The 26,735-nt window shown below is 33.3% G+C and overlaps 2 protein-coding genes and 1 long non-coding RNA gene across 3 annotated transcripts; all 3 read left to right on the top strand.

Annotated features, from left to right (window-relative positions):
- The first annotated feature begins 4,046 nt into the window (after positions 1–4,046).
- LOC138322489 (uncharacterized) lies at positions 4,047–6,634 on the top strand. Its single transcript, XR_011208408.1, has 3 exons — positions 4,047–4,235; positions 4,714–5,641; positions 6,346–6,634. It is a non-coding gene; the product is annotated as an uncharacterized lncRNA (long non-coding RNA).
- A 2,712-nt stretch (positions 6,635–9,346) lies between these two features.
- On the top strand, positions 9,347–20,645 carry LOC138322488 (guanine nucleotide-binding protein G(i) subunit alpha-like). Its single transcript, XM_069266510.1, has 8 exons — positions 9,347–9,637; positions 10,783–10,825; positions 13,315–13,456; positions 14,026–14,174; positions 16,325–16,453; positions 17,667–17,793; positions 19,263–19,416; positions 19,810–20,645. Exons 1-8 carry the CDS (start codon positions 9,520–9,522, stop codon positions 19,992–19,994), a joined length of 1,047 nt encoding a protein of 348 aa, XP_069122611.1. The 5' UTR covers positions 9,347–9,519; the 3' UTR covers positions 19,995–20,645.
- A 1,354-nt stretch (positions 20,646–21,999) lies between these two features.
- On the top strand, positions 22,000–25,372 carry LOC138322487 (uncharacterized). Its single transcript, XM_069266509.1, has 3 exons — positions 22,000–22,472; positions 23,552–23,726; positions 24,385–25,372. The coding sequence occupies exons 1-3, from the start codon at positions 22,376–22,378 to the stop codon at positions 25,016–25,018; spliced, it is 906 nt and encodes a 301-aa protein (XP_069122610.1). The 5' UTR covers positions 22,000–22,375; the 3' UTR covers positions 25,019–25,372.
- The last annotated feature ends 1,363 nt before the right edge of the window (positions 25,373–26,735 follow it).

The following is a 26,735-nucleotide window of genomic DNA, read 5'->3' as shown; positions in this document are numbered from 1 at the left end:
CATTATGAGAAAAAAACTGCAAGGCAAGTATTGATACAATACAATCGCGTTATATTTTAACACAAATCCCGTTGTTTACTTTCTTTATAGTAATACCAACTTTGTTGCTTTAAATAATTACGTTGCAATTAACCGAGAAAATTGTAAATTTGTTTAATCAATGTAACACAGCTTCAGGCGATAAACCAGCATTTTACCCGTGGGAATGTACTTTGTATTTCAAAAATAGCAACACCAAGTCGTTAAAGTATATACCGACCTACAGATGACCTCAACGAGAGTTGTGGGAAACCAGAACTTATCTAATAGAAACAAAATATTAAGTCAGTGAATCAGAATGTATGATGCTTCCGGTGCGAAAAGAGCCTCACGTTGGTTTATGCAATAATATCGTAACACAACCAATGGATTTTCCCTATGTGTGGCGTTCCTATGCCTTGTACGATGCGTAAAATGTGACCTTCATCAGACAAATCTAGTGTCTGATGTAGGTGATAGTGTACACATCATACTATACTTATCATTGATACGTCACACATAAAAATTTTCACAGATTGTGTGGGAGTATTGAATGGAAATGATACTATCGTTACGTAACGAGACCGTGTACAGCTATGGCTCTGTTTTAATCCCATTCCTATGTTTGCTATTCATTAAATGATATCATTTCGACAAAGAAATTTGGTCTCTAGAGTAAAGCATTTTACATAGACACTGCCTGATATACATTTGTATTTCAATTAAGACACAAGAGGCTTTCGCAATCCTTAAAGAGTATTTAGTCGAAAAATGAATCTTTTCTGTTCTCATAATGACTTAACGCTGAAAGCTCTCTATGTAATACCCCATTGATGGAACACATCGTAGTCATGATCATGTTAATTATTTTATCACATAATCCGCCTGATATCCAATGATTTCGTCCGTGTTATAATTTTGCGTGTGTCACAAGTGTGAAATGACCTGAGGCCATTTTAATTGGCTGGAAATTAATTGTGACGTCAGAAAGAAACAATAAAATGACGTCAGGATTATGAAGACGGCGAGACAAAATAAATTTTTCGAATACGTTTGACGTGAAATTCTTTGTTATATAAGTATTTTTTAGTTATGTGATAAAAATTGTCTTAAAGGGTTTGTGTTCATTTCATATGAGATTTTATGAAACTCGTCTCGATTTTTTTTCTTGCCAAGGCTCGCAAAAAAAAGAATTTCTTAGACTTGTTTCATAAAAATTCATAATTAACATCCATGTAAGATCCTATTACATGAAAATCACCATAGACATATCCTTCGAATACTAAGCGTATAATATAACATTGACAAACATCATTGTAATAAGTACAACAAGTATTCAGCTCGGAATATTAAGATGTAGAATGTTCAAGTTGCACGAAGGACAATATAAACTATCCAAATCATTACTGAGACAATGTCTAACTCTTTCCGTCGGTGTATTGTTTATTTGCACTAAAGAATAAAATAATATAACATCTTAATTGATTCTGACCATTTTTGTATTACATTCTTTATGTACAATGGGAGAAAGACAAAGACATTCTGTTTCTTCTATTTCATGCAAGTTAGAATTAAATATGCCGTAAGTGTGCGAAAACTTTGAGATGCAACTTTTTCTTCGTTAATCTTTTGAAAAGAACCAGGTTTGGTGAATTAAGCTGTAAAAATTATTCAAATGGACTCTCTGTCCAATGTGTGTGATGTCTTATAACCATAATCTACACACATAATGGATGCACTACAAAATTCTTGTTATGCCCCCTGTTATGAATTTACATTTCTGATAATATGAGTTATGCCCCTTGGAGAAGGGCGTTTGATTGGTCAAGGTCTCCGAAGGGGGTCCCAGACCCCAATTATTTCATCAGAACCCTAGGCGTCAGGCAGCCATATTGAAATTCTCCTCCATCAACAGTTTTAACCTATTTTGAATTGAGCTTTACTTTTCTTATTTTAAACTCCCGCCCATTCCCACCATGTAAAGGTTTTTATTTTGTATATCCCACATATGGTCTTTTTTGGATTTTCAGACGGTTTTTACTTTGTAAACCCCACATTGGCTTTTTGGTTTATTACGTGTAGTTCTTGAAGCAAATATGGTTTTATATGTATTTAACATAAATTTTGTCAAGTATCATATTGGATTTTCATTTGCTGTTGATTTAATAAATATCCTATCACCCTCTGTGAGGGTTGCCTTATTCATTCAATATGGTTTTTGAGTTGTTACTTGTAAGAGCGTAGATGCATAAAGAGATTTAAAAACGAAAGCAGACCAAATCTGACACCTATGTATTCAATTATCACATTCATTCCCTTATGTTCCATTTTCACGCTATCTTGTTTAACACGAATGTGGAGTAAGGTTAAATAAAGGACAATCTAACTGAATATTCCTCATATTGGGATTGGATTGCGCTTTTATTTTAACCATGCTTGTATGGTGCAATTCCTCTAAGAATATATTCTATAGGGCGCGTTATTCTAACCATCCATTTTTCATACCATTTTGTTGTATGATTAATTGTACACTGAATTGTACTGTAATTTTATGAGGAGGGAACAAAAATATACTTCACATGTCGCCCAATTGAACTGAAGGTATAGAAAAACAACGTGTTTTTAAAACAACAATGATAACATGTTACACGTAAAAGTTAGAACTACAGTTAATGTTACTTCTCATTACAAAGTTAATATCAATAATCAATCAAATATTTTATTTAAAGTGTCACGAATTTAAACATGTTGCAACATTTCATGCATATATTACAATTAAGTAAACATTATCCACCCTAATGTTATAAGATCTGTTTTCACTTTCTCCTATGAAACTATCTAAACGAAGTTTATGATAAAACATTACTTTCTACTTTATTAATTGAAAATTAATTTTTCTTCAGTATCCATTCTATAAAAACCTTCGAAAAATTGGTCATATGAAAAAACAATATGTCGGAATAAAACTATTATCATATTGTCCGGTTTCTATTGCTAATGGTAGGTTAACACATCTAAATGAACTGAGGATCCTGCGATGGGGACTCAGAATATGTATTTTATAAGTACGAGTAGCACTCTGATTATTTCCCCTTCTGTCTTTTCATAACTCTCTTTTTCATTGTAGTACTGCATCACGTTCAAATAAGATATTTCTAATACACATAAAAGATTTACTATAGTAAGAATATAAGCCAATATCTTGAGAGTCGCCGTTTATTAAATAAAAAACAGGTATAATTGTAATCAAATAACAACATTTATAGCCTTAACATAACGATGCGTTGATCGTGTGCAAAAATTCTAGTTTAGAAATTGAAAAGGCAGAGTATAATATATTCCAGACCTTGAAGGATTTTAGAAAATAGCCACTCCATTTGATACCAATAAAGAATGTCCTTGATTAACAGTACTAATATTTTGCTATGTGATCGTTTACCTAGTATGCAGTCAATGCATAATCAGTGCATTTTATCTTAAATCCAGCACCTAATTGACTCCTATACTGTAATTCACTTTACTTTCGCGTATTCTATATTCCGCGACTTCATTAATATCGGTACATTCATCTTAGGAATATTACGAATACATAAATTCGCGATAAGTATATTTACCTTTGGTAGTTATATTTTATAATGAATTCGCGTTTGAACTCTCTAGCGAATGTTTTTTTTTCAAATGTGCATTAAGTCTGCAGCAATATTGAAACACATAACGAGTGCATCTTGTGTGAAAAAAGGAATCACATGAGTTTTCCATTTACTCCATAGTACATTGAACACGTCTCTTCGATAATACAGTCCTTCTCAAGAACTATTGCTTAGAAGTTTCCTGCCCTGCCGTCTGGACCACTTTATGGACATACTTATATACACACATATCTATACAGGTAAATTGGTGAGTCATTGGGGTCATTTATAGATGCTATGATACACGTCCACCCCAGCAGGCTTTGTATGTACATGTAGGTAATCATATATAAAGACCTTCCCGGTATGACGATATACCCGGGTAGAGACGAATGTTAGGTCTCCAGTGATGCGGTTTTCCTGTTCTTCATGCGTCATTTGTGTATAATCAGAACGATGACCAAAGCTAATGTCGGGGTGGTTCTAGCAGTTAATTCGTCATGCTTCCTGATAGGTCTGTATATATAAATAAAGCAATACCAAAGTTTCAGCAGAAGACTTTTAAAGAGGCATTTGGAGGCATTGCATGTAAGTAATACAAATATGTACATGACGAATAGAAATTAAATCTATTCGTTACAAAAATAAATGCATTCATATGTCAAATTTATAAAACATTTATTCCATGCATAAATTGATTATGATGATGAACTTGAAATGTATTTCTATAATGTAAACAACTTTATTATCGCGTTCATGATATTTTACGTTATCCTCAATGTAATCGCAACAACACAAATTCGCGGTAAAGAACTCTTACTGATAATCGTGCATTTATACATACGTTTAATACTATTATTCGCGAAGCATTTAAATCCGTGTTCATTACGCGAAAATTTCACATATCCTGAAAATAACATGATTAACTGTATGCATATTAATTGTAGTAACTGTTCCATATTTGCACAATCAAAAACATATGTTTCATTAAGAACTATTTTCATGACATTTTTATGGTATTTGTATTAAGATGTTATGTATACAAATGTACCTTTATCTTTTCCAGCCATTAACAGTGATGAAGCAAACATGGAATTCCCACTGCGTCAGGTGTTTGTTATGTGTTGTCTGTGTATCTGCCGTCTACACAGCTGGACAAGTGACCAATCAGCAGAGTTCCTTCTATAACAATAATCTACAGACACAACAGAACATTAACTACGATAACAATTATAAGCCAACGTCATTAACTAGTCCAAATTCATATCACAATCAAAATACATACAACAGTCCAAATTCATATAACAGTCAAAATACATACAACAGTCCAAATTCATATAACAGTCAAAATACATACAACAGTCCAAATTCATATCACAATCAAAATACATACAACAGTCCAAATTCATATAACAGTCAAAATTCATATAGCAATCCAAATCCAAATAACTATAATCCAAATTCATACAATAACCCAAATTCATTCAATAATCCAAATGCATACAACAATCCAAATTCATACAACAATCCAAATTCATACAGCAATCCGAATTCATACAACAATCCAAATTCAAATTATGGAATGGGATCAAATTCAGCCTTCTATGGAACAGGCTATAATCCAAATAGCTTTTACGGCGCAAACTATTTTCCAAACTACAACAATTGGAACAGTTTCTATGGAAATCCTTATGGTTGGATGCCCTTTCCTACTACCTATCAACACGGTTACCATGGACACCCGTCCACTTGGCAAGGTAAACTTGGTTATGGTAACGTTGGTCACCATGGGAAGGTAATTCAATCTATGGCTGTTGTTCCAAATATCTATAGTTTCCCATTGTATGGATATAGTTACCATGGTGTTCCATACGGCGGACCGAGTTACCAGCAGTATTGGCGTACCCATCCTATTCACACACGATACGGCTACAACAATCCACAGAATCCATTTTACTATGGTAACCCACAAGGCGGTCTGTTGGGCAACTGGTGTAAGTATATAATGTATTGCTAAGAAATGTTTTGAGGATACATTCAGTTAAATTACAATTCACATGTTCCAATTAGCAAACCCAGGTTTTGTATAAATGCTTCAGTTTTGTTTTATATGACTCTCCGCTTATGACTAAGCTTTGTCAAACCGACAAAAGTCAGTTTCTGTCAGTTTGTTATTCAGTACGTTTGCTGGTATAGCGTAGTTCACAATGGATTATGCTTGGATCGCATTTATGACAACGCGTAAATATTACAGCGTTGTTTGCTTTAACGTAGATGACAATATTTGTAATTTTAACCGGCTAAAATGGGTTTTGTTCTACAGAGATTAGTTCATTTTTTTTAACAAACCTGGTACCCCAGTACATGGTGTGTTTGTTCCTTTATAAAACAAAAATATAGCCTGTTCATAATGTCAATCATGTAAGAAATGTTTGTGTAGCATTTAAAGTTATCAAAACCAAGTCAAAGCTAATATAAGAAAATTTAGAGTATATATCATGTTAATTAAATATGCTCCTTATTAATTATAATCATGGAAAACAGTACACTATTGGTATTGCATATCATATCTAAAATGATATTTTTTCTTACGAACAATAGAATTTCCGTTTATGAGGAAACACATTACTATGATACTATTACTATTTGTTATGATACGTGTAAAGCCAATTAACATACGTATTTATATACTTTCTAGGGCCACTGCTTCTCCTCATACCGTTCCTACTTCTGACCTAAATGAATTTTCGACGATGCCCTTTGGTTAAACCTAACGATGAGGCGGGAATTCGTGAGGAGGAAAAATGAAATTTTAACGGAATATCGCTGCTCTTCTGTTTCATCTAAACACTTAACTTGTACTCTCTTTAAGGAAAGATACAAGTTCAGTGGACACCAAGGCAAAGCAATATTTCATCATGTTTTATATGTATGTTGATATTTTATATTTTGTTATCGAAATGAAAGTAAAAGGGAAAAATACTTTGTTGCTGTATTTGTTTGCTTTTTTATTATTATTGTGAGGCTTTCGCAATTCTTAATAAGAAGGATATTACAAGACTTTGAGAATACAATACAATAAAAATTTAAACCGAAGAAGGTCGTTCAATAACCCAAAGAATCAAACTAATTTAAGTACTACGTGATTCCTGATAACGTGTGTGCGGTACTATTATATCTATTGGTGATGAAATAATGTTAAAATATTATATCTCGCGACACCGTTATTTTCGGCGATGGAAAATTGCACAAAATTACGTTCTATCACCACTGAATATACTAGTCCCGAACAAACGTTATCGGGAATCATGCGGTACATGAATTAGTCAAATTAGTCTACTGTGTGTGCACTCGTTATTATAAGCGTGTATATACACGTGATGTACCCTATACAGAAAGATCTATTTTTGCTTGAGTGAGTGCATTTGATCGGCGTGAAAGCTAATTATAACAGGTCTATACTAATATGAAACACAACAGGGGAAGTTATCACCTCTCTGTTGTAGTTGATTAGTTCTACTTCAAACATGTAATGTGTCCACTGTACATTGAAGATCATTACCCAAAAATGTGACATATTGAAATGTTTGGACAACATTCGTATGGTCTTTGACATCGCTATGCGTAATACGTCGACATAAAGGTGGTAACTATCTTTAAATCAATCACTTCCTCATATTGATGATATGTTATGAAAAAAATCGTTCATATTTATTTTTAATGTTACATGTATGATAGATGACTGTTAAAAATGCTCTTGCATGTCTGGCACATTTTCTATGCTATTCGTAGTATTATTTTATCGTATCACTGTTGTCGATTTACATACATCGTGGGAATATTAATGAATGCAATAGTAGCTACATGCTATGTACTTTGTGCTTTTTATACGCACATCTAACTTTGCTATCACACCGTGAATGATCGACAATTACAGAATGAAGACCAATGTATCTACGTTTATCATTGAGTATTAGCACTGTATGGAAACTATATGAACATATCTCAATATACCGGGTGGATTTCATTTAGATAACTTGTTGAATGAAAAATTAGGATAGAACAATACACTATAGTCATAACATGTTCATTAAGTAGCATCGATTATGACACAAAGGATGTATTTACAATAAATTTGAAGTGGTGGATAGTTTAAGTGCTTTCTTAATTTCGCTTTCAACAAGTTGTGTTAATGGAATCTATCCGATATATTGAGATATTTTTTAATATTTTTACGCATTTTCTCAGTTCAGTTTTGTATTGAGATACGATCCAGGTTACATGTTCGAATACTAAACACTTTATTCCCATTTTCACATACAATTGTTGGACATCTTAAAATTTTAAGCTTTATTTACTCTTCTTATTTTTATTATATTTTTGTTACATTAAAGAAATTAAATAATACGTAGGTTTTGAAGCGATTCAGCACATACCCCTCTCCTTTATGGGAGTACGATTTTTCTGGAAGTGGATACCAAACAACCGGGTCCGGATCTTTCGGCCTCGTTTGTCCTCGGGCAACACTTTGTCTTCGGGACCAACAAATCATCTTTTGCCCTCAATTCCATTTAACAACCGTATATTGTTTTGACTTAATACGTAGGTGAATTTCCACCTGTTTTACATCCTATATGTTGGGTTTTTTTCTCTCAAAAATTATCACAAACGTTATTATTGTATTTTTAAGCTATTCATTTTTGCTCAAGTAAAAGTAGCCCGAGATGCTCTAGATCAATGATAAAAGTTCGATATATTGAGAACGTATAAATTCGAACCATAGATAGGTTGGTCAGTAATGTTATTTCAAAATAGTGAAATATTGAAGCTATTTTGGACCAATCATACCTAACTGCAGCTAAGAACTTATACGCTACTTCATTTGTTTCTTAGTGTTAGCTTCCAATAGTTCCAATAGGTTTCTTAGAAAAAAAAGATAACTATTTATCATGGTTTGGCGAAATCATACGGCATGCAATATGATATTGCTCTGCTCACAATAATGCAGTAATACTATTATGACACTTTAAACAGTTTGTTTGTTTGTTTGATTAATTAACGTCCTTTTAACAGTTATGGTCATGTAAGGATGGCCTCCCATGTATGCGGTGTGTTGTGTGTATGTTGTGCGAGGTGCGTGTTTCGGGAGACTGCGGTATATTCATGTTGTGTCTTCTTGTATAGTGGAACTTTTGCCCTTTTTATAGTGCTATATCACCGAAGCATGCCGCCGAAGACACCAATCAACACGCCCCATCCGGTCACATTATACTGACAACGGGCGAACCAGTCCTCCCACTCCCGTTATGCTGAGCGCTAAGCAGGAGCAGAAACTACCACGTTTATAGACTTTGGTGTGTCTCGGCCAGGGGACAGAACCTAGAGCCTTCCTCACAGAAACGAACGCTCAACCAAAGGCCAAAAGTGAGGTGATGTGAAGTGAAGTTAGGAAGAGTAACTTAGGAAGAAAGAAAAGATAAGATCCTAAATTTAGTCGCCTTTTACGATCATGCAATATGGGCAGCAGGTACAATTCTAACGCCCTACCTGCAAGGCAGACGTTAAACAGTGTGTCAAAGCAAATTGTAAGCCTTTATGCACGTAAGTACACCAGCTATTTATAATCCTGACAGCTTGTTATTACTATCGCTTTTGTAAACCTCTACGATTCGATTGGTTTCATATTTCATTGACGTCATCATCCATCGTTTAAATAGACTTTGGTCAGTTACCCAATGATAGTTCTAAGCGGAAATATTAATCTTTGCAATTTAAGATTTGATTTTGTTGTGATGGCACACAAAAAGGCGATTTTGTCTACAAAGTAACACTACGTAACAGCTGTGCGTGTAGTAGAACAATCAGCAGAACCATGGGCTGTTCTGGAAGTCGAAATATCGTACTGCAAGTACAACAGGAACACTCAAGGAAAATAGACAGAAGCATCTTAGCAGGAAGATACCTAAAGGAAGTTAAATTTCTATTATTGGGTAGGTACTTTAAATTAACTTTATAATTGTTAACTTTGAGCACACGTGACAAATTAAGATGTAAAAAGTGTAAGTGCATGCAAATAAAGTGAAAATAATGTATGTCTGTGATTAAAAGAGTAATAGTATGGAAAATGGTAGGAGAGTCCATGTGCGAAAGGGAAATATTTTTATTGTTATTTAAAGGGACAATTCAGTTTAATAGAACATTAAAATTTGTGAATATATCGGAAAACCCAGTTCTAATAGAAGTTAGATCAGTCGGTACTGTGATATGCCAGAAAAGCCCATGGTTGTGAAATGCATCTGAAATGTTCAAACTCGATCACTGCCCGCCATTACACATAGTGGTCGAACTTCTTGTATGCCGAACCTTGTCCCTTGCACGTAAAGTAATGCAACTTTTGTCTAGAATTGCTTAAATCGCTCTGACAGTAGTGTGTTTACTTTATTAGGTGAATTGTCATGACTTAAAATCATTTTATCACCTCCTCAATGGTTATGTTGTTCATTCGTTTAACGTGCGTGACTTTGGCTCGGGTATAGTAACAGTAATTGATCAACGATTTGTAATTTTTGTATTTACAACGGTATTAATTAAAATACTAATCAATGACGTGGAATTTATCAATATTTTATGTTATATGTTGCATAAGAAATGTAGAACAAAAATTTTATGCCATATTTTGCTTCTTGGTTATGTAAAAGAATTAGCCTGAGTGAGTTGTCCCTTTAACTTACCTATTGATCAAAATATTTTTGTTTGGAAACAATTTGAGAAGGTAAACTTAGAAAACCTCCATAAACGGTATACTCCTTATGGTAAATGTTCCTTTTGAAAATTATATAAAATTAGTTCATTAATGATGCTGATTAATTATGATCTATCATAATGGCATATGTTTATGAAAAAAGTAGAGAGGTATTAAGCCTTGATATGAGAAATTGTTCATCATAATCTTAGATTAAGTTTTTTTTATTTGAAATACAGATGATCAATACATGATCACAGTTTGGTCTCAATATGAATTGTTTTCACATGTTCCATCACGTAGATAATTGACGATTGTGGATTGACTGTCACTTTGAGATTCAGTATTTTTCACACTTTACATTTACGTTGTTGGAATTCAATATGTTTGCAGGAGTTTCCGAATCAGGAAAAACGACCTTGTTTAGACAAATGCGGTAGGTAAAGTCACTTCGATTTATTACTTAATATATAGAATACAGTGTTGATCAAAAGGAAGGTATACCGTTATATATCATATTTAAGAATAAGACATACTATCTAACGTCATAAATAAGGCAAGATGGTGACTTGAAGAGAAAGCTGCAGAATGCACCCCCCCTCTCCCCTGAAGGGATATATGTTGACAAAAATTTAAAGCTAGTGACTTTGTTCTGTACATGTTATATGAAATAAAAATACACGGATGACAAAGTTCGATATGTGTGCCTACTAGAGAGCAACCAACTAAATAATTTTACATAGGCCACAGTGTTAAACTTTGTTAAAGTTTTGTACTGTATTATTAAAACAAAGGAATATTAGTTAGCTATTGTGTTCTATAATTAAAGTTTAGGTTCTCATATAACACTAAATAGAAAAAAAGTTTGAGTCCTTCTGTTGAAACTCCAACTAGGGTAGCTTTATTGAAATCAGGCGCATTTTGCACTAAAAAATCCTGAAATTCTAATGCTTTTACCTATTCATTATCAAACCTAAATCTCAATATGAATTTCCAAATTCATATGGTTATCTAGGAATAACCACATGTCAGAAAACATTTTTACTTTTGAAATTCATAATTAGCCAGCCAATCAGCGGCCGGGTTAAAATTCTATCCTGGGCTCAATCTTGTATACACAGGAGCCATTTCGACGGTCTTTTTTATTTAGTTGGTTGATCCCTACTACCGATACATTATTGACCACACTACAAAGTATATAGTCAGACTAACAATACAATCACTAGGGATAGGGAAACACAAGTGTTGTTTTTAATATGTCATACGGAACGTACATCTTCATTTTAAATAATTTTATTTGTAATTTCTCTATATTGGCAATATAACGCGTGTGTAGCATAAAAAAATGATAAATGATCATTATACCTCATTCTAACAATCAATTAGTTTGATTTGTTCATCAAAGCATATGACATACGTAAAAAACGTCAGTCTCCTTCTGAAAAGTGATATCCCACCTTTTGGGAAACCTCGCAAAGTTTGAGGTGTTGTAATATCATTATCTTATAAGTTTTAGACAAAGATTCGTCACATATTACGTCATTAACTTCCATATATATTAATGATAATGTTTAACAATTAGAGGGTATTCCTTATTTCTTGATTAATAACAGTTTTATTTCATCGAGTTGGGTAGAAGCTGATATTTTTTTCGAGTACGTAGCACAACTGATATCAGTTCATGTATTCCAATCGGTCGCGACCGTTTACTAATTATATAAACACATACGGGGCACAAATTCGAGGAAAAATAACATAAGATTTTAAAGATGCTCCATCGCTGACAAATGGTATTTTTTCTCTTATCGAAAACAGGAGCAGACGATTTAGTATTTTTCTTCAGTTGCAAAAGTTACTTACTTTACACCATAATCACCATTGAAAAGTTTGAGCTTCTATTTTTACTTAAAGATCAAAATATCAAAAATAATTAATTGCATCCCGAAAAATATCCCTGGCACTATGTCCTATATGGAATGAAGTATTGATTGCGTATGCACCAAAAGCAAATTAAATTATTTTATATTATTGTTTGTATTAATTAGATATATAAACACATAATTAAACACCAATTATTGTTTGTATTAATTAGATATATAAAGACACAATTAAACACCAATTATTGTTAAAACGATGAGTAGTATATAGCGGTGGAGCATCTTTAAGACTATAATAAGATTTTAAATATTTGTAAATGACGGATAGGGATATTCTTCCCAAGCTTCACAAAATGTTGTAAACCCCGAGGCTTGCTGAGGGTTTTACATCATTTTGTGAACTCTCATATACACATATGAATGAGCATTTTTCTCTCATTATTGCAATTTTACTTCTATAAATTTCCGCCATTTTGAAATAAATTCGAAAAAAACTGCGACTTCAAGTCAATTCTCCATTTATGAAAATTGCGCGATATTTTCAACGCAAATCTCGTTGTTTGCATCTTTTAATGTAAACCTAGCATAGTTTCTAAACAGTGTTAAAAATTTACCGAGAAAACAGTATTTTTGTTGACGCTGTGAAGTCACGAGGCTTTATTGCATGGGTAGCCATGAAATAAAACCTCAGGTGACACGCGTGTATTTACCGAGACCAGCCAGTGTAGAACATGTATGAGAGAAAAACTAATGCAACACATATATGCTCTAACAAATAAAAATGAAAAATTTAATGGGAAGATGCATGAAGATATTTCAAAATAAAGTATTCCACCCAAAACGATATTTTCACTGTAAATGATTTGTTTTGATTGGTCAATATTGGGTGTAAATATCACAATTTTGTCAATCGAATGATAAATACCACTGTGACATATATCTTCACAATAAAACCTTATATTTCACTCTTGAAATGTAATTAACAAAATATTACTTTTGTTAACCACTTGTCATTGGGTTTAAATATTTCTGTTACGAATCATTACAGGATTATCCATGCCAATGGCTTCAGCATGTCAGAGAGACAGTACTACAAGAACGTTATAATAGAAAATCTGATGCAGTACACGGATAATGTCCTCCGGGCCATGCTGCTCTTTGGGATATCATTTGATGACGAGACATCAGAGGTAAAACATCGTACTTACATTTTAATTGTTTGATTTTAATTGTTTTGGTCATATATGCATGAACTTCGCCCCAATTGACAAGACCATAATGATACATGTAATACATTGTGTAAAATGGTTCTTTTTTTCTGTTGGCATAAAAATGGAAGAAACATCTTTGAAGTCACATTAAACCAACAATTGTTTGCATGCGATTAAACTTATTATTAGGAAATTAGTATTGCGAGATTTAATCACCTCGAAAAAAGCCGACACAGATAGAGCAGACCTTAGCAAATATAAGGTGCGAAAATATGTTGATAATTTACAGATTAATTCCCCCTTTAAAATACATAGAAATTTAATACCGTAAATTAAAAACGATTTTACGCGAAATTTATTCTAAGTGCAAAAACGATCATAAACACAACACATAAGCACAATGATGACTTATCGTATTGTACATAATAACTGAATCTATAAACGGTACCCAGAAAATGTGATAGCACAATATCTGACTCGAAAATGATAAAATCATTTAACCTCTAGAATACATAAATTTACAGTATATCCGTTACAATGTATTTCAGACATACTCAAATTTGTTTTTGATGAGGGACAGACGCAATCAAGAATTACTTGACTTTGTAGTAGAGCTGAAATACTTGTACTGCACGCCAGGTTTTCAAGCATGCGTGCAAAGAGGTCCTGATTTTTGTCTTGGTGATGGGGCTAACTAGTAAGTTTGTTTTTAATTATCTATTAACTTGTTGTCATTGTTTTTCATAAAACACATCTTCGATACTCCACGGGTTACTATCATTAATGTCATATACAACCACGGACTATCTCATAGTTAAACTGAAGGCGACAGAAGGCACCGGAAATTTGATCCTTTGATCACAATAAAGGAATGGAGAATTGGTATACTGTAGTTGACTGTGATGCTTTCAAATTAGGCCTCGCTCTCCGTAGTCTACAAAGGGAGTCTCTAATGGCCTATGATTTGTCTGGTTTTTTTTCGCCTCAAGATTTAATATCATATAATCAAGGGTAGATATAATGTCAGTGATAGTAATCCCTGAAGAATCGAGGATGCATATAACATTACACTGAGTATAGTCCTGCTACATCCGAGTGTAGTGTGTAACCGTTGCACTTTCTTTTGTATAGTAATATCATATAAATGAAGAAAATAGTTCCATTTCATTTAAGGATTGAATCTTGCTTTGGTCGATTTCATGGGGTGATGAATTGAGTTGCTCTTGAAACAAATTGAATGAACTGCGAATTCAATTCAACCGTATAAGATTTTTGTTGATTTTTGTTTTTAAAAATGCGAGTTTTTGGGCTTGTGCAAGTCTACAACGAGAGACGTAAGTAAATAGTGCGTCAGTAGAATACAACTGATAAAAGATAAATAACGCAAATATTACATTTTGTCATACATTTATTTAGAAACAACTTTATTATCAATGTAATCCAGATGAAACATAAAACATTTACAATAGATTTAGACGTGATTGCAAAAATGGTCCGCCGCCGAAGATGCGGAAGACCAATGTCTAGACTGTGATACGGTTGTCTCCCGCTTCGATTCAAAATGGAGAGTCACCGTTTAACGTGATGGGAACGGAAAGGTTCAATCAAGATAAAATATTTTCTTTCGCGATGTTCCTAAGATACCAAAGTTTTATATTTGGAAAAATAAACATGCAAACAAAGTAAATTTCAGAGATAATTTTATTTATCAGATCAGAACTTTAAATATATATTCAATTTTACTAAAGTTAATATATAGCGTAATAACATAAAGAATTTGTACACGGCCACATGTGCGAACTCGGTGACCGTTATTGTGCAGCGAGACGAAGCTGACGCACGCTTACACACTTTAGTTTGCCGAAGTTGTTAAAACACCGATTTTCAAGTAGCTCAATGTGTTTGAGATGTCGTCTGACTTGACGATATTACATCCTTGGGAGCCATGTGATTATATTATCTACGCTTAGATCCATATCGCCATCGATAGATGAAACAAATTCACTTGTGTTCGATAGATACAATGTATTTGTGGTGACGCGGAACTGTCAACAAGTGGATTATTAGCGGTGCATGTTTTATAATACACATGATTAAATACTCAAAGAACAAAGACAAGAGGATATATTTATAACTGACCTCTATCAGAGGGTCTCACACCCGTCCAACCCAAAGGCTCGATCGTAGGACGAACATAGGCACAGAGGTAATATTTACATTTGACACCCATCATTTTTAACAAAAATGAAAGCACGTCGCCCCGGTCGGGATATTTTTCCGTTTCTTTATACAATTGTTAATTTAAAAATTGTTTGAATCATATATAAATATAAAATATGTATATATTGTTTACATTTTTCCAAAATTCTATGAAAAACAATATACACGTAATGTTGCGTCAAAATGTAAACAAAGCCATGTGTTTCTTTTTTAAAAAAGTAGTCCTTTTACGTTGCACAGAACATTTCCTTACGCAAGTTCAAAGTTCAATGTTACATGCAGTTATGGTAAACAAAATCGGCTAGTATTAGCGTATAGTGACCAAGCCTAGCAAGTGTAAATATATTTGTATATGTGCAAAACTAACAGTTTCCAACAACAAAGCAAAAGCTTTTTTTTCATTTTCTATTGCCAATGTGAGGTTTTTTCGCAGTGGCTAGGAAGTGTAATACAACATGTTAATGGAATTCAATCATACTGCCGCATTTGATGTGTTTATGCCAAAATGTCCATGTCAAATTTCATTCCTTCTAGTAGATTCTACTATCATGTCTTCAAATTGATGTTCAATAGATGAAGTCTGTACTTGTTGGTGTTCTCGTTGAGATTTTCTTGTATATTTTGCAGTCTGTTCCAGTCATTTGACCGTATAGCGTCCCCTGATTTTACTCCTACAGATCAGGATATTCTCCACGCGAGTGTGGTAACAATAGGCGTCACAGAACTCATCTTCGACTTTAAAGGGCATAAATTAAGGTATACTCCATCCCATCACGATACCAATGATTATAGTAAAACAGATAATTTCAAGTTTGTATCAAACGTTCAAATATTTTTCAATGAAATAGTTTTCTTTGGAAGTTAAACTTCTGTAACTCAAGGGGTTACTATCACGCTCGTGATCCCCTCCCCTGGACAAGTGTATATAACAACTGGAGGTATTTCAGGTGAACACAGAACTGACCAATCACATGCCAACAACGACTTCCTTTGATGATTACAGAGAGCGGCGCTCAACTACAAAGACATTCAGTGTAACGTGACACTACCCAAATTGGAACACTTTTTGAAGATACTTTTGAAAAAATTCTAACGTGTGCATGGATCCAGATTTTTTACTTAACCTTCCACAAATAGATCCTTCAGTTTTAATTTAATTATCTGTTTACTTATCAGCAATTTATATATTTTGAAAGAGAGAGCTTGAAGCATGCCCGTTTTAGCCCCGTGCTTCAGCAGGTTCGAGTACCCAAAATGGATACCCCCTAAATATAGTTTGATTAAAAAGTGTATAGATACCATAAAAATGTTTGAATTCATTTAAAGAAAGTTCAAACATTTTTTTAGTTTGTTTAAGTCATATAGCTTTCAAAAATATTCCATTGGGTATTTGTTTTTCTTGTTTCAAAATATATGATGTTTTTAGGGTTTTCGCAAGATTCGTTTCCCGGATTTTTTCACAATTTCATTATTTCGTTTTTAAATACAGGTAATAAGCAACTGGAAAAAGAATGACATCTAATAATTGTCACAGTTACTATTCAGCACCTAAATTTTTGTTCAGGACAATTATTGGTAGTTTTGATTGTAAACAGAAAAATCTGTATCACATATTTCAAAAGTGTTTGGGTAGTGTTCCAATTTGGGTAGCGTCACGTTAGCGTTATTGGATGACATTAATAGACAAAAACACTACATGTATCATTTGTTGCCGCAACATAACCACCAGTTTTGTTATGACTGCTAAGGGGTATAAAGATATACTACATGTATCTGAAGTCATAAATAGATAGCATACCCTTGAATATATCGAGAATGCACCTCTTCTGGAAAAAGGTTTTGTTTATATACATTATTTCGTTAGTCTAGATTGATAACTTAACATCTTGATCGTTAAGCTGAATGACGAACGAAAGCATTCCTTGTATCTGAAACTGACGTGTCTAATGCCTCCAATCTGTCTTCCCAGTATGATCGACGTTGGTGGGAACCGATCAGAGCGAATGAAATGGATCCACTGCTTTGAGAATACAACGGCAGTTATCTTTGTGACGGCAATTTCCTTCTACTACCAGATAGACATGTCAACACAACAGGTATCTAAACCGTCAATGTGAAGAACCTATACAATGTGACAAATAACTTGTACTGACTATTGTAAACCAATTAATTTTCAACATATTCGCGAATATAATGACACCGCGAATATAATGACTACGGGAATAAAATGACTTCTGGAATATAATGACTAAGCGAATATAATGACTACGTAAATATTATAATGACTACGTAAATATAATGAATACGCGAATATAATGACGACGTAAATATAATGACTACGCGAATATAATGACGACGTAAATATAATGACGACGTGAATATAATGACTAAGTGAATATAATGACGACGTGAATATAATGACTACGTGAATATAATGACTTAGTGAATGTAATGACTACGTGAATATAATGACTACGTAAATATAAAGACTACGCGAATATAATGACTGTGAATATAATGACGACGTAAATATAATGACTACGCGAATATAATGACGACGTAAATATAAAGACTAAGTGAATATAATGACTTAGTGAATATAATGACTACATGAATATAATGACTACGTAAATATAATGACTACGCGAATATAATGACGACGTAAAAATAAAGACTAAATGAATATAATGACTAAGTGAATATAATGACTACATGAATATAATGACTACGTAAATATAATGACTACGCGAATATAATGACGACGTAAATATAAAGACTAAGTGAATATAATGACTAAGTGAATATAATGACTACATGATTATAATGACTACGTAAATATAATGACGATGCGAATATTATGACGACGTAAATATAATGCCGACGTGAATATAATGACTAAGTAAATGTAATGACTAAGTGAATGTAATGACTACGTGAATATAATGACTAAGTGAATATAATGACTTAGTGAATGTAATGACTACGTGAATATAATGACTACGTGAATATAATGACTACGTAAATATAATGACTACGCGAATATAATGACGACGTAAATATAAAGACTAAATGAATATAATGACTAAGTGAATATAATGACTACATGAATATAATGACTACGTAAATATAATGACGATGCGAATATTATGACGACGTAAATATAATGAAATATAATGACTACGTGAATATAATGACTACACGAATATAAATACGCAAACAAGGTTTTTTATTAATAACCATGCATCTTGCATTTATACAAGTATTAGCGTGGCATTTGAATTTGCGTTCGAGCTCTCTCTATCTCTCTCCCCTCCCACTCTCTCCCTCCCTCCCCCCCCCTCTCTGTCTCCCCCCCTCTCTCTCCTTCCCTGTGTGTGTCTCGCTCTTCCCTCTTTCTGTCTCTCTCTCCTTTCTCTTCCCTTTCCCCTCTCCCTTTCTAACGAAAAAATGCTGAATTGTAAATTTGTTTTAGATTTTCTTTCCACATGGATTGGGTGTAATGCCAATATGTCCAAATTGAATGCTTGTAATATCGTAACATCATATGTAATTTTTTTCTCTTCAGAACAAGCTTCACGAGTCTCTTCTGGTCTTCGAGTCCTTACGCACTAACAAGTTTCTTTTAAAGCAAGCCTTTATTCTTTTTCTGAACAAAATGGATATATTCAAAGTTATGATCAAAAGAAAATCTCTCGAATGTTGCTTTCCGAATTATAAAGGTAAGAACGTTCTCTGACTTATGATTTTTCTTGTGTCAATTAACTTTTTGCCATTAAGTATTACTGGATTTATAACATAAACACAATAGTATTTTATGGTTGAATTATCTGTGATAACAATATTCGCTGTGATAGTATTGGCAATAATTATCACTGGCTTTTAAATTTGCTAGTTATTTTACTGACGCTTCCCCATTGTTAACTTAGAAAGCTCATATGACTGATGACTTCAGATTGTTAGTCAGATGGCATACTGCTAAATAACTCTTCTGGTTAACTAACAAGCATTAGTCTTGCAACTAGGCGAAACAACTATCGAAATACCATTAAAACATGTTTGTTCCTCAGTTTCCTTCTACATCATCTAGCTTGCTTTCATTAATATTGTTTTAGGTGGAAATTCTGTCGCAGAATCGGCTCAATACATCTCGAGAATGTTTGAAAACATAGGTCAACGTAAGAGTGGAATTTTCTGTCATTTTACCACAGCCACTGATACGGCAAACATTGATTGCATGTTTGATGCAGCCATCGACGTTATTCTCGAAAAGAACCTCGCAGCGGCGGGGTTCCTTTAGCAGCAATGTGTTAAAACGTTTACATACATGTAGATGTGATGACATAGTTAAAGTATATACAGCCTTACGGGATGTTTTACTGAATAAATATGACTGCATACTGCTGTGTGGCGTCTACTGAAATGTCGAAAACATGAATGGGGTATTTATATATATTCATGTACATTCACAACCGCCTAAGATAGCATGTTATACTTAGACAAAAGAGAAGTTAGATATTGACTACGAAACAAAGAAATATGCTTTTGAGGACCGAATAGATTGTATAAAGAAGAGAGTTTATCAACGATTTTGGGATATTTCTTTATTGTTTTTAATGAGTATAATGCTGCAGCTGGACGTTTACATAAGTGGTAAATTATTGAAATATTAAAGAAATGTATAAATGAATCAATAGTGTGGTGATTAAGTGTAATATACAATTACAAATGTTTCATATTGCGGTTAATGTCATGTGTAATTCATTACCAAGTCACAGTGAAATCATCGATTATACAATCAGTACAACTAAAATCGCAATGTCAGGAAATACTTTTACATTTTACAACATGTGTCCCACAGGGTGTTCCTTTTTAACCCTTGTTTTTTCTAGTAACATTACTCCATTGCCTTTTTATGTATGTCTTTTGTTCTCTAGATATTTAATGTACTTTTTTCTCTAGATATTTAATGTACTTTTTTCGTGTATATTAATCTTTTAAACGTCTTCGCAGTAATCTCTTGAGTCGTTTGAAGCTTTCATACTAAACTTATTTTTTGAAAATATAACATTACAGGTGACTATAAACACAACTTGTAATCTATATTGTAGAATTGAAATAAAACAGAGTTGGTAATTAGTTTTTGTATACATAAATAATGATAGGTGCGTTGCTTTGAATCTATTTGTCGATTATCATTTCATAGCCCAACATGTATTTGGCATAGCTCACTATAATAAGATGCATATAATGAAAATCGGCTGTGGGCATGCATGCAAATCATCCACCGCGAAAATATCATCCCCATGGAAAATAAACGGCTTTACAGTATGTTTGAAAGTGGTTTGAATCGCGTGAGAAACTGTGTTCTGTCAATCGCAACTCATTTTTATTCAGATAAAAACATCAGAAAATGTAATTCATTTATACCTACAAAAAAATATAAATTGTATATCAATGTCAATATATTTCCCTTGATTTTTACGTGCAATGATTTCATTTTTATAATACTTATACGAAGCAACAAATTGCATGTAAATAAAACACTGATCAGAGTTGGGTTTTATCATTTATTACGTCCTATTAGCAGTCAGGGTCATGTAAGGACGTGCCAAGTTTGTTAGTGGAGGATTCCGAAAGTACCCGGAGAAAAACTACCGACCAGTGGTCAATATCTGGCAACTTCCCCACATGGGATTCGAAGGGTTTGTGGTAATATGTCGAGACAGTTCATGAACTACTCAACCACCGCGATCACAAACTAAAGATGTTTTCTGACAAGTAATTCAACAAAGGTAACAATTATATATGATTTCAAAGTTAGATTGAAATTTGGGTTCCAAATATCCATTTAGATAATAAAAATATTTAAAACATTTATTCAGTGCAAGATTAATTTCATTTAAAAATGGCTACCCTGATGGGAGTTTGAGCTGTAGATTCTGCTTAATAGTGTTTTATAAGAACATAGACTTCAGTATAGAACACGATAACAATATTTAATTTAAAAAACCTGTACAAGTGCATTAAAAATAACACTGTGGTCTATGGAAAATATATAGTTCATTGATCTTTATACCTATAAATAGTAGATAATTCCGACGTAATGCTTCTTAACGTATTGCTTGATAATATATTTCTATTGTTATTATTTTATTTTTATTGTTGATCATCAAATAAAAAAAATATGATATCAAATAATACTGTAACAGTATTGGGTGGATACAACATATTATTTAATATATTCTTTACTCTTTCCTTCATGCTATAGAAGCATGATTTATATATATGAGAGATTGTCCGTGACTTTTTCACCCACGTCTCGAGGATGAGCGCAAAATCTAGTCTTTCAAAACAAAGTAATACATCATCCTTGCTTGCAAGGTCGTGATCAAATGAAAAGAAAACATCACCAGCATCATCTGCGTGAATCCCGTATGTTGTCGTGTGATGTTGAACACCCAATAGCAAAAGTACATCAAGTGATGACGGACGCCCAAACTCTGCTCAAAGCCATCTAATGAGAGGTTATAATTAGTCATAAGTACTGTGTAAACAAATGACTTGACATCGTGACGGATAGCCGACAGAAACAAGAGCCGTTTTCCATCATACAAAAGGAACAAGCAAGCTCGTTCGGGGACAGTTTAAAGGAAAAGTGTTATCAGGGGAACATTACCTATGATGGCTTCGTTTTGGAGCGTTTTGATTCTAGCTTCAGTTCTTGTAGCTGTAAATGCATCTTGTTGGTTCAGTCCCATCAAAAATGAAACAACTTGTGAGTATTTTTCCTTTGCATGTTTTGATATTTTTTAATCTTTTATTCATTCTACTGTACACAATTTTCTCTTTTAACTAGTCTAAGAGGACTATTAAAAGTTATTGACGGTGTACATATTGATCTGTACTAATTTATCCGTTTCAATTTTATTTGACTTAAAGGTTTAGTGTTTTTCGTGTTAAATGCTAAATGCGAAATGTTGGCAGGAACGTATACTGGATGTAAGATAAAATGATTGAATATAGTACGTAAAAATGTTCATAAAACATACAATTGATATTGTTGTCATATGTAAATACATATTCACAAATATAATGTTCGTTAACCCGCAATATATGTTCAAAAAATTGTTTGTTCAGAACTAAAATATTTATTTAAAGAAACAAATATATAGTCAAAATATACATTAAAGCGTGCAATATTTGTTCAAAACTAAAATATATATATTTACATGCAATAAACGGTTCATCTTTTCCAAACACAGACGATCGCTGTTTCAAAAATTCTAAATGATTTAAGTTTACATAATGTGATGAAATATCTGTGTTTTGGGGCTATGATTTCTCAGTCAATCTGTTTATGAAACTAAATTAAGATATAGTGTAGAAAGTATACTGTAAGTATATGGGACATCATTAGCAAGTGATGAGAATTCACGAAGATAGATTAATGTTAAAAGTTGAACCGTAATTTGCTAAAGAAATTCGGTGCAGAATTGTCATTATACTTGAAAAAGTATAAACTATGTTAAGTACAGCATAAACGAATTAAAACGTGTTGTCAACTTAAATAAAAGGGCTTATAATAAGTAACATTTATTTTTAATCACACTTGATATGTTCTTGAGCATTGGTTTCAGTATTGGATATAATTCTATGTAACACATATTGGGCTCCGGACATATTTGAAGATGATATTGCAACTATGTGTTATTTACTTATGAAAGTAATGATCAATGAGATAGTCAGTACTAATAATTAGATTATATGAACATGGTGACAACATGAAAGCTACTTCTTTACCAGGCAGTTTTGTAACCGCAATAATTAAGTTCTCAATATATCATTTGTTTTCAGTTTTCGGATCAAAGAGGTTTTACTGTGAATACACAAGCCATGCAGATACGGCGGACAATCACACTTCAATGGAAAATGTAACACGCGTGCGCATGAATGTGACTGTTGGGTCAACATTTGACACGCTAGACTGTGAACACTGTCAATGTCGCCAGGACGGACTTCACTGCTGTGGGTGAGTACGGTAATTGGATGTATGAAATGTCTTTTTAGTTACAGCGCGTTATAAATACTAATATGAAAATAATGATAATTATACAGACATCCATAAATTGGTTGGTTAACTAGTTGGTTGGTAGATTACATGTAGATTAAGCCAGTATATATAAGGACGTCGTGTGCGAAGTGCGAGCGCATTCTGGGAGACTACAGGTTTTTTTCGTGTAACTTTGTAAAAGTGGAATTTTTGACCTTTTTACAATACTATCCTACCTAAGCATGCTATATGAGACACCAAACAAGCACATTTCACTTGTTCACATTATACTGACGACGGGCAACTAGTCGTCTACACGTTCACTGGATGTTAAGCAGGAGCAGAAACTACCACTTTAATTACATTCAGAAATAAACCCATAAGAGTCATTTTTGTCTACTCCTTCATTATCAATTTTGAAAAGCATTTCGAATAAACAGTTCTATTTATAGAATTTATGCAAGGTGAAAACAGCTTTCAGGTAACATTGTATGATATAAAAACATCTTATTCATAGAAGCAGCTTTTTTATCATGCAAACAGATAAATATCGCAAAATTATCTGCCATGAAGTTTTTTTTTCGATATTGTAAATGAAGCTTAATTGATTTGTAAAACATTTTAATTTCCATTTTAGAACTGGATTTTACGCAGGATCTTTCCAGGTACCGAAGAAATGTGACGTGATTCCTGATGGCTGTGAACCAATCATTGTACTAGCGGAGGACCATAAACTTAATTGCTTCACCAAGAAACCGATTCGTCCCAACCAATATGGAATGGTGCATGTTACCAATATGGGACCACAAACAATGGATAAGGTCGTTCACCGGGTCTTCCATTCAGCTAACACTGAAGTCGAGAAACCAAAGAGCAGACCACAACCGATGATGGTGGCGAGTAGACGTAACAGCCACTGGCCTGATAATATGATTGATGATATGGTAACCATGATGCCGAACGCTTGGTCGATGCCCACGAGGAGACCGGCGTCCGGCTCACGATCATTCCATATGTCTTCGAAAACGGACAATATCCCTATCGGTCAATCGTCCAGGACAGTACGCGTGTCTTCGTCTGGTTCTCCGATGGATTGGCCGATCTCGCGAGATCCTCAGAAAACCTTTTCAAGATCGATAACAATGAGAAGAACTAATGAACCCTTCCCTGATCCTAAGGAAGTTGTTCCTAAACAAACTGCTGCGGAGAAACCTTCAACCGACATGGAACTCAACCGTCTTCTTGCCATGAAACTTCTTGGACTTGCTTAATTGAATTAATATAGTAATAACGGACAATACGTAGATAGTAGTGAGCAATTTGTGTGATGAACTCAACTAAAAAATGACATTAAGGGTTTTGTTATTATAAGTTCTTCTCGAAACACATGTACATGTATATTCTGTGATTATGTCATAAGGATGTAAAGATTAAAGTGACACACTGATCGAAGCATACAGATGATAAATAAATTTGAATGCAATTAAAACTTGGATATCAGTGATTAAGTGACTGCTATATGTGAAATGTGAAAGGTCAAAATACTGAAGGAAAGGCCTACATTATGTATTTATTAAAACATCGTTTATATTTTCGTTAACAGAATAAAACGTATACTTCGCCTATTTAATGTTATCAGTGTCATCGATTCGTTGAATCTGCGTTGCATATTTCTTGGACAGAGATATTAGTGGTTAGTGGGAAAGCGTCTCAAAAATGTATATGATATTTTTTTGTTTTGATATTCGTTGTTTCAAGGCAGCCAACTGAGGCATCTAAACAGCGCAGAAATGATAAGTATACAGTATATATTAGTTGGTATATGTTATTGTCTGGGTTAGAGCCTATGGAATCTGGTTCTATCTGTATCAAAATAGTTTTATATTGAAAATGTCTTGCATATGAGAAATAGCCGAGTCAGTCAAACGTGTTAGTTTTTAGATATTAAATTTATCTCCTTTTGTTCCAGATACCTGATACATACATGATCAGTCCTCAAACCACGTCGAACAATATAATATATATCAATTATCGACTTTTATTGAGACCAGTATGGTGGTATATCACTTTGGTGGAATCAAATAATAACCGATAACATAGCTTAAAGTCAATCTTTTATATTGTACTAGTTCGGTATAACATCACATTGATCAAATTAATGGGTTTTGCTTTTATGATAACAAGTTGTTAAAAATGGAAACAATAATTTAATTTTGCCTCAACATGACTGTGTATTAGCAAATAAGAGATGTAGAAAATCAGATCTAAAAAATATGATAATTCATTATGTTAAAAATGCTGCTTCATGTTACTTTCAGATGATGTAGCATGTCGGCAGTATCAATAAATGACGTTTGTAAATAATAAGAGCTTATTTAAAAGATGCTCAACCGTTGACAAACGTTGATTCTTCTCTTAGTTAAAGTTACTTACTTTACACCATTACCACCATTGAAATGTTTGAGCTTCTAATTCCATTTCAAGATAATAATACTAAAACTAATTAATCGCATACCGAAAAAAAATCCGTTGCACAATATCCTATATGTGATGAAGTACTGATTGCGCATGCACCAAAGGCAAACTAAATTATTTCATATTATCTGTGTGTGTGTGTTAATCAGACATACATGTACATATATACACGATTAAACACCAATTATAGTTCAAATGATGAGTATCGTTTATGGTCCGTCGGCGGTGGAGCTTCTTTAAGAGGAGCAATTTATTTTCCAGAACCCGACATTAGTTTTAAAGACGACCATTAATCTGTGCAAACAAAACTGCATTAAAATAATAGAAAATTGTGAAACCTCTGATAAATAAATGCGACAAATTACTGAAAGCAACACAAATTTGGTATATTATGTGTTAACCAAGACAACCATATGCAGAATAAAAACTTTTATTATGCTTTCAAAGTAATCGTTACTATGTAAATATTGAAACACGTGATAAGTCAATTATACATATATTATGTAGAATGTA

This window comes from Argopecten irradians, chromosome 4 (genome assembly GCF_041381155.1).
Source record: "Argopecten irradians isolate NY chromosome 4, Ai_NY, whole genome shotgun sequence".
Classification (NCBI taxonomy): Eukaryota; Metazoa; Mollusca; class Bivalvia; order Pectinida; family Pectinidae; genus Argopecten; species Argopecten irradians.
Note: the sequence above shows the minus strand (reverse complement) of the source record. Positions and strands in the feature narration are given on the sequence as shown.

What these genes read in the sequence shown, in the direction of transcription:
- LOC138322487 (XM_069266509.1), top strand. Translation starts at nt 22,376, where the DNA reads ATGATGGCTTCGTTTTGGAGCGTTTTGATTCTAGCTTCAGTTCTTGTA. An exon ending in CATCAAAAATGAAACAACTT is followed by an intron (nt 22,473 to 23,551) that starts GTGAGTATTTTT and finishes ATTTGTTTTCAG; the next exon opens with TTTTCGGATCAAAGAGGTTT. An exon ending in GACGGACTTCACTGCTGTGG is followed by an intron (nt 23,727 to 24,384) that starts GTGAGTACGGTA and finishes TTTCCATTTTAG; the next exon opens with AACTGGATTTTACGCAGGAT.
- LOC138322488 (XM_069266510.1), top strand. Translation starts at nt 9,520, where the DNA reads ATGGGCTGTTCTGGAAGTCGAAATATCGTACTGCAAGTACAACAGGAA. An exon ending in CTTGGTGATGGGGCTAACTA is followed by an intron (nt 14,175 to 16,324) that starts GTAAGTTTGTTT and finishes TATATTTTGCAG; the next exon opens with TCTGTTCCAGTCATTTGACC. An exon ending in TTTAAAGGGCATAAATTAAG is followed by an intron (nt 16,454 to 17,666) that starts GTATACTCCATC and finishes CTGTCTTCCCAG; the next exon opens with TATGATCGACGTTGGTGGGA.